General features: G+C 53.3%; 1 protein-coding gene across 3 annotated transcripts; it reads right to left on the bottom strand.

Annotated features, from left to right (window-relative positions):
* Positions 1–1172: 1172 nt before the first annotated feature.
* On the bottom strand, positions 1173–3455 carry Derl3 (derlin 3). 3 transcript variants are annotated; one of them, XM_048343582.1, is made up of 7 exons: positions 3317–3455; positions 3103–3165; positions 2947–3020; positions 2661–2754; positions 2014–2209; positions 1498–1588; positions 1173–1397 (listed from the first exon to the last, which is right to left on the bottom strand). In XM_048343582.1, exons 1-7 carry the CDS (start codon positions 3407–3409, stop codon positions 1304–1306), a joined length of 705 nt encoding a protein of 234 aa, XP_048199539.1. In that variant the 5' UTR covers positions 3410–3455; the 3' UTR covers positions 1173–1303. The 3 variants fall into 3 exon arrangements, with proteins under 3 accessions (XP_048199539.1, XP_048199538.1, XP_048199540.1); XM_048343581.1 differs by having other exon boundaries at positions 3103–3168; positions 3317–3453; XM_048343583.1 differs by having other exon boundaries at positions 3374–3405.
* Positions 3456–8313: the final 4858 nt, after the last annotated feature.

Below are 8313 nucleotides of genomic sequence, written 5' to 3'. Positions count from 1 at the left end.
CTCCACCCCCCTCCCAGAGGGATGTGGCCAGATGCCCTGTAAAACCCAACTTCCAGTCTGACCCTCATGGCAGAGGTGGATCTCTGGGGTCCTGGGTGGACAGGATGTAGACAGCTTGACCCTCAGGCTGGGAACCACAGCAAGTGAGTGCAGTCGCCCTCCACCTATCAGTGGCCCTCACCAGAGGCCCACAGCAAGCAGACAGCCAGGCTTTCCTGGTAGATCTTAAAGAGGAGGATTCGAGGGGGTTCCACCGCTGAGGTGTTGCTTGGTCTGTGAGGCACATGGCAGTGAGGCTATGGCTGTTGGTGGGATGGAAGAAATCCTGCCCACCCTCACCCCTCCTTGACAGGTAGGCTCACCTGCCTGGGAGGGACAACACACTGGGACCTTTCCTTCCCAGATCCTGCTCGCTTCTAGCCCTTTAAGTATCACCAGCCCACACAATAGCAGTTCTGCTGTTCTGCCAGGATTCACTACAAAAACAGGTCAGACTCACAGCAAACTTTTTTTTTTTTTAACCATGAAAATGGCATGGGTTGCTAGGGGAAATCTCTGTGCTGCTGAGCATTTAGCACACAGCAAGAGCAGTGCAGGCCTGGCCCCTCAAGGAAAGCTGGCCACTTCTGATGTCTACAGAAAAGAAAAGGGGGCTGTGGGACTGAAGAGTGCTCATACACGGCCTCCGCTGGGAGGCAGAGGCGAACCTTCCTGAGGTCTCTGCCACAGCCAGGCCCAGGCCAACTTCTTGAGACTAGCCTCAGCAAAGGCAGAGGGCCCTGGCCTGGGCCCTCTCCCACCATGGCGCCCCAGGGGCCCTCCAGGTTGCCAGCTGGAAAGTGAGGCAGTGGGCCACTTCTAGAGGCTAGTAAAAAGAAGAGGCCAGGTGGCCATCAGCCCAAAGGCACCACAGTCGGGGCACCTGTTGAGTGCGCCGGGTCCTGGCTCCGGCCCCTGAGCTTTAGCCCCTCATGGACTTGACAGGGAGCAGAGGCTCAAGGCACTGGCAGGAAGTGATAAGCATGCTAAGTTCATGCTCAGAGCATGCTGAACATCTGTGGCAGCTTCTTTGTCTCTTCTGAGCCCCTTGTTCTACCACGGACAGTAAAGCAGAGGGTAGGCGTGGGACATGGAGGCCCATTTGGGGGAGCTACTGCCTTGGGCCCAGCGGCTTCAGGTAACTTTATTCAGGTGTGTAGGCCTTTACATGGATTCAGCCTCCCTTGATGGATTGTTTTGCTGTAGGTGAGGGGAAGGGGTAGGAGAGAGGTTGGCCAGAAACCTTAAGCCAGCTTGGGTGTGCTCACTGCTGTGGGGGTGGCAAATGGGGTCCTGGCTGCTCCTCGGGAAGGGGCAGGTAGTTGGGGTCTTCCTCAGGAGCATCCAGAAGCAGCTTCCTGTAGGGAGGGCCCAACACTGAGCTGAGGTTAACACAAGCCCCCTAAGGGGTGGGGAAACACCCAAGAGGAGGGGGCCTCTCATCTCGTCAGTACTCACAGGAAGTGGGGGGTCAGCAGCAGCCTCTTGCCTCCAGGCTGGTTGGGGAAGACATCTTCCAGGAAGTAGTAGATATGACCCACAGCAATCCCTGAAAGAGTCAGAGGCTACCCTCCACAACCAGAGGAACCCCAAGCTCCACACATTCATACCCCAGTGTCCTGTATAGACTGCCAGCCCAGGGTGGGAGTGCTCTGAAGGTCAGGCCTAAAGAGTGCAGAGGTGGGCAAGACCTGGGTAGAGGAGGGTTTATGAACATCGTGGGAGTAGGGACCATAGAACAGACACTGAGCCACCTTAGCCAGGACCCACTCAAACATCTGCAGGTCAACCCAGAAGGTGCAAACCTTGGGTGCCAGTGGGCTTATTGGATGGTGTAAGCTTATTTGGCTGGAAGGGGATCTGGAGGTATGTGACAGGTCCAGCTCAGGGGGGCATGAAGGATCAAGGGAACCAGCAGCACATGCTGAGAGGAGGGGCTGGCTAGGAGTGATAGGAAGGACAAGGAGGGCTCACCAAGCAGGTCCACAAGGACTGAGTTGCCTAGTAGCAATGAGAAGCCCATGAGTGCCCAGGGCAGGAATGGTGCCTGGAAGGTGAGGAGGCCAAAGAAGTTGACCCTCACTTGAGGGCTGCGTCGGCTCCACACATACACCAGCATGGCCATGAGGGCCTGGCCTAGGAAAAACAAGCTGCCCAGGAGCCCCAGCAGCTGGACCCAAGTCAAGGTGCCCCACGCTGAAGTTCACAGCCACTCCCAGGACCTCTGACTTCCGAAGCCCCTGGAACCCTGGTTACCTTGCCCTCATAGCTGTCTATTGTCCACCAGGGTGAGCCCTCCACTTCTCCACATCTGCCCCATCTACCTATCTACCTCATTCCATGCCCCAATCATTTCTTAGGCCTACTCCGGGTTCTCCAGGCTATGTGTATTCAGGGGTCAGTAACCCAGGTACCTCACCTGGTCATGTTCATCACCCTGTTGTATTCTGCACATGTCACTGAAGATCTAGCTGAGCACACATGGCTGTTCAATACTGTTCTAAACTGGAGTGAAGAGTCTGTCCCTCCCAGGCCTGAGCCCTTGTGTCTGGACCCAGCTCCAATGCAGGTCAGACCCAGAGGTGCCCTGGTGTGAGGTTATTAGGCAGCAAGAAGGATACAGTCATAAGGACACCCCCGAAGAGAAACATGAAGACAAAGTCAGCTGTGCGGCCACGGAAAGACCCCTCCTCCAGCATGCGACAGTAGCGGAACCTGCAGTGTTGGTATAGGAAGTGCCAGCCCACTTGGGCCTCAGTTTCCCAACTCCCAACCTGGCTTGCATGCTCCTGCACTTTCTCTCCTCTCTCTCCTCTCTCCCCTCCCCTCTCCCCTCCCTCCTCTCTCCTCTCCCCTCTCCTCTCCTCTCCTATCATCCCCTTCTTCTCCCCCTGCAGCTCAGGATACACGAAGAGCATGTTGAAGAAGAAACTGAATCCCAAAGGTCCGAAGAAGAGGAAGTTGGTGAAGAGCCTCCAGACCTGCAAAGGGGCGGTAGGTGGGAGCCAGATGAAGAGAGGATGAGGGCTAACCAACAGGTGTCAGGGGCAGGACAAGTCTCACCTGGAACTTCTGGAACACGAGGCGCGGGTTGAAATATAGCTGGAAGGGGCTGAGGATCTCCAGCTGCTGTGGAACCAGGGACGCTTCAGGGACTGTTTCCTGGATCCACGCTGTGACCCTGGCAACCCTCCTAAATCCTGCTCATTCCCCACCCAGGGTTGTAACCCACAGCGACACGACGCCCCCCCTCCCCATCATCTCACGCCCCGCTCACCACGGCGGCTGTGGTGAGGACACAGGCCGCGGTGTAGGCGCGGGTCACCGCTGGCACCTGCAGAAATTCGGCCGCCATCCCCTGCCAGGCCATTGAACCTACTCCAGCGCGCTTGGCCAGAGCAACAGCGCGCTCTCTGAAGCCCTCCTCTAAGCCCCGCCTTACTTTCAATTTTGGCCAATCCTCGTCGGAGCCCTCGAGCATCGGGTTGAAGGGCGGGGCCTTGCTCCCAGCAAGCCAATAGAAAGAGGACAGGAGAAGTGGGAAGGCGACAGGGGAGAGGGTGGGCCAGTCGACCCGGCTAGCCAATGAACAAGCACCACGGCAAAGCACGTGGTGATTGTTGTGGCTGTGTTGGCAGCGCGGGAGAACGAGTGACCAATGAGCAACTGGTCACTTCGCGGCGTTCTAGAGAAAGGCCAATCGCAAAGACCCACGAAACCACTACGGAGGCGGGGCTAAGTCCGGCCCTCCGGGAGCGAAACCCCGAGTCAAATGTGGTGGCCGGAAAAGGGCTGGGCGGTACTCCGGATCTGCAGGTGCCGGTTAGCATCTCCTTTCTGTACGGTTGGTGGGAATATGAAATGGTGCAGCCACCATTTCAGTATGGCTGCTTCTCAAAAAGTAAAAATACAATTACCAGGGCCAGCAGTGTAGCTCAAATGGTAGAGCATCTGCCTAACCAGCAAGCAGAGGGTGGGTGGGCAAAGCACTTTCAACCCAAGTAATTGAAGTGTGTGTGTGTGTGTGTGTGTGTGTGTGTGTGTGTGTGTGTGTGACATACGATATGTATCATATGTCCCAACAGTTCTTCTGAGTATATATCCAGAAGAAAGGAAAGCAGTGACACACACCCATGCTCATAGCAGTATAGCAATACACCAAAGGTGGAAGCAACCCAAGTACCTTTTAGCAGATGAATGTCATGGTGTGGTATATCCATACAGTGGAATATTACTCAGCCCTGAAGGAATGAAATTCTGAAACATGGTCCAGCAGGGATGAACTTTGAAGACATTATGCTAAGTGATATTAGGCACAAAAACGCAAATATAGCTGAGTGCTGGCTGCTCACGTCTGTAATCTTAGCTACTCGGGAGACTGAGATCTGAGGATCATGGTTTGAAGATAGCCCAGGTAGGAAAGTCCATGAGACTCTTATTTCCAATTAAACACCAATAAAATCTGGAAGTGGAGCTTTGCTCAAGTGGTAGAGTGCTAGCCTTGAGCTAGCACAGGTCCTGATTTCAAGCCCCAGGACCAGCACTAGATTTTTTTTTAAATGCTACAATTCGCAAAACTGTTTGGTGTAAATCGACTGAACAACTCATGGAGGGAAAGGGAAAGGGGAAGGAGGGAGGGGGGAATGAGGGAGGAGGTAACAAACAGTACAAGAAATGTATCCATTGCTTACCATATGAAACTGTAACCTCTCTGTACATCAGTTTGACAATAAAAATTTTTAAAAAAAATACTACAATTCCACTTATATGAGAGGGAAAAGTTGTTTTAGGATGGTTTCTTTTTGTTTGGGAAAATGGAAACCTTGAGGTGGATGTTGGGGAGAGTTGCACAAGAATGTATATGTACTTAAAGTTATTGAACTTTTTATACCTCAGTATGATTAGGATAGATTTTTACATTATGTGTATTGTATTACATAATGTAATTCATGTATTCTGGGGTCAGTAGACTGCCAGAGAAATTGGTAAGCAAAGTGCAGCTGCAAGGGGAGGAGCAGAAGGAGGTAAATTTGCATACACACTGAACATGACCATGAGGGAGATGGTGAAGGTCTGATACACAACATGTGGGAAGTGGTTGGCAGGGGGAGATGAACGACTGATAGAAGTCTTATTCTGGCCTCACTGGGTGTGTGTGTGTGTGTGTGTGTGTGTGTGTGTGTGTGTGTGTGTGTGTGTGGTACTGAGGCTTGAACTCAGTACCTCAGGCTCTTGCCTGGCGTTTTTGCTCAAGACGGGTGCTCTACTGCTTAAGCCATACCTCCACTTCTGGCTCTTTGCTGTTAATTAGAGATATAAGTCTCATGGATGCACCTGTCCATATTGACTTCAAATCTCCATCCTCAGATCTCAACCTCCTGAGTAGCTAGGACTACAGGCATGAGCCACTGGCGCCCAGCTTGGCCTCATTCATTTTGAAGCATCTATATGACATCCCCTTGGAAAAATCTTGAGTGTGGCATTGGAGAAGAGATGGGTGCTGATGGTCTCACAGGAGACCCAAGAGCACTTGTAGCCTGAGTCTGTGTGACAAGGGGAGATGGAGAAGAGAAGAAGCAAGACCTGGGCAGCCTGATTTTCTGTAGTCAGAGAAGGGAAGCCCAACCAGAGACCTGGGAAGATTGGGAAGGACCAGGCACTGAGCCCAGAGAGGCCTTTAGGAAAGCACAAGGCAGTGAGAAGTGCACAGAGACTTGGTCTGGGAAGGGACTATGGGATGCGGCTAGGCCAAGATCCTTGGTGACCAACATCATGGTGAGCTGGAGGGAAAGGGAAGCTCCTGGTTATGTCTTGGACAGGAGTGCAGGAGATGACAGATGCACCAGGCAGCGCCCTCAGGCCTGCTGAGGAGACTGAAGCTAGCTGATGGATGTGGATGCACTGAGGAGCACCTGTTCTGCAGAGAGGTGGAGAGCTGGGAGCACAAAGGGAGCCAGACATTTGTGCAGGGTATTTGTGAAGTGCCTCTCGTGCAACCAGCTGCTAAGAGGCTGGGAGATAGGAACAAGCTATGGGGCCCCCTTGGATGGCCTTGGTTTTTTCAGCAAAGCAGGCCAAGGTCATGTTCTAGGCAGGCCAGACAGGGCAGCTCCCACCAAGTGGGAGCAGTGTGCAGCCGGGTGGAGATGCAGGGCCTCTGACGCCAGGGTGGGCGTCGGCAGGAGCCTGTGGAGGGAGAGTCGGGTTTCATGTGGGTTAGGAAGGGGAGGTATTCCTTGAACAGGCACTTAGTGAGACAGTGGCCACCCTCCACTCCGGGTCAGGCCGAGGCTAACAGGAGGGACTGTCATTGTCTGCAGGGCTGTCTGCCTCCCCTGTGATTGGAGGCCCCGATAAGGCAGGCGCCTGGATTGGGGGACTGAGAAACACATTCCTGGGAGGCTGGGAGCCCACAGCCCCCCCCCGGGGGGGAGCACAGCTGGCCTGTCTGAAGGAAAGCCAGGCAGGACCTGTGAGGGAGTCGCTGCTGGGATCTCTTAAAGATGCTCCCTGCTGGGAAAACTTTAGGCTGAGTGGAAGGGAGAGGGGGACCTGGCACAGACCTCCATCCCTGGTCCTGTCCCGCCTCAGATGCAGGACAGCCCACCCTGAAGATATCAGGTCTGCATGAGAGTTATTTATGGAGAGAAACTCTGGATATTCCCAAGTTCGGAGTGGTGGGCGGTGCTAGAGATGCAGGCTGGGTGCTGTCATCTTGCGGGGCACACCTGATCTGAGGATGAAAGGCCTGGGGTCTTTTGGCAAAAGCAATGAGCTCTGCTCCTTGTGCCACTTTCCTGGCTCTGCAGCAACAAGCAAGGAAGGCCAGAATTTCCAGATATGAAGACACCCCAGAGGAGCCTAGATCTCCTGTTCAGTCCCTCCCAGCATCCATAGGCCAGGCCTGCATGCTCACCACTCTGCCTCCCCCCCCCCCCCCCCGTGGCAGGTCCTCGTGGTCTTCCGTGACCATCCAGAAGCCCAGGGTCACCTTGGTGTCCCTGCTGGCTTCACAATGCCCTGGATGCTGCCTCACGCTTGAACTCAGGGCCTGGGTGCTGCTTTTCCTTATCGCTCAAGGCTGGTGCTGTACCACTTGAGCCAGGGCTCCACTTCCAGCTTTTTGGAGTTAATTGCAGATAAAGTTTTGGGAACTTTCCTTCTCAGGGTGGCTTTAAAGTGCAATCCCCAGATCTCAGCCTCCTGAGTAGCTAGGATGGTAAGGGTGAGCCACCAGTGCTTCGAGTTGAACCACTGCCCTGGGGCTCCCTAGTTCTCTGAGGCATTCATTCATTTTCTAGTATACTAGCAGCCGAGGGTTGTTGTTGTTTTGCTCGTCTCTTGAGATGAAACCTTACTATGTTGCTTAGACTAACCTCAAACTTGTAGATTCAGCTGGTTGCTGCTGGCTCATGCCTGTAATCCTGGCTACTCAGAAGGCTGAGATCTGAAGATCATGGTTCAAAGCCAGCCCAGGCAAGAAAGTTCCTGAGATCTTAATCTCCAACTAACCACCCAAAAGCCACAAGCAGAACTGTGCCTCAAGTGGTAGAGCTCTAGTCTTGAGCAGTAAAGCTCAAGGACAATGCCCAGGCCCTGAGTTCAAGCCCCATGACCAACAACAACAAACCTAGTCCAAGTGATTCTTCAATCTCAGCCTCTTGAATTGCTGGGACTACAAGTGTATGACACCATAGTCAGATAGGGTAGATATTCTGTTTAAAGAAAAGAGTAAGAATAGGTAGTAGAAAGACTCCCTATTCTAGGACGCCCTCTCTGATCACCTCCATAGAGACCTGAGCTCACTTACCTTCCCTTAGGACCTTGACCACTTAATTTCTTAATTTATTTCCACCCAAAGGCCGTCCAGGAAGAATAAGAAAAAAATGAAGAATGTGTGTGTGAGAGCTCTTAACAACCCAGGATGCCTTGGGCACTCATCTGTCCATCAAGGAGCCTTTCATCAGGGCTGACAGCATGGGGCTCACACGTTCCAGCACACAAAACCCCTTCCTTGGTGGGTGCCCCTTCGCTGAGGATCAAGCCAGCCCCTCCCAGGAACAGCTGTGTCCCCGTTGGCCCTTCCTGTCTGGCCCATGGTGTATTTTTAGCACTAAATCCGGAAACTACACAGCAGCAGCTGCTCATGGTCAGAGTATAAGACCAACAGATCACACAGGTGGGCTGTGTCAAGCCTGAACCACAGAGAGAGCTACATGAGCTGGCTCCTCGGAGCCTGGCTGGTAAATCTAAACTTTCCAGGAATGGAGCTGG

Source organism: Perognathus longimembris, chromosome 3, assembly GCF_023159225.1.
Source record: "Perognathus longimembris pacificus isolate PPM17 chromosome 3, ASM2315922v1, whole genome shotgun sequence".
Taxonomy (NCBI): Eukaryota; Metazoa; Chordata; class Mammalia; order Rodentia; family Heteromyidae; genus Perognathus; species Perognathus longimembris.
Note: the sequence above shows the minus strand (reverse complement) of the source record. Positions and strands in the feature narration are given on the sequence as shown.

Bases quoted from the DNA above. Each gene is read 5' to 3' on its own strand.
- Derl3 (XM_048343581.1), bottom strand. From the start codon at position 3,409: ATGGCCTGGCAGGGGATGGCGGCCGAATTTCTGCAGGTGCCAGCGGTG. The intron at 3,169-3,316 runs GTGAGCGGGGCG...CTGGTTCCACAG, and splicing joins TCCTCACCACAGCCGCCGTG to CAGCTGGAGATCCTCAGCCC. The intron at 1,398-1,497 runs GTGAGTACTGAC...CCCTCCCTACAG, and splicing joins CTGCTGACCCCCCACTTCCT to GAAGCTGCTTCTGGATGCTC.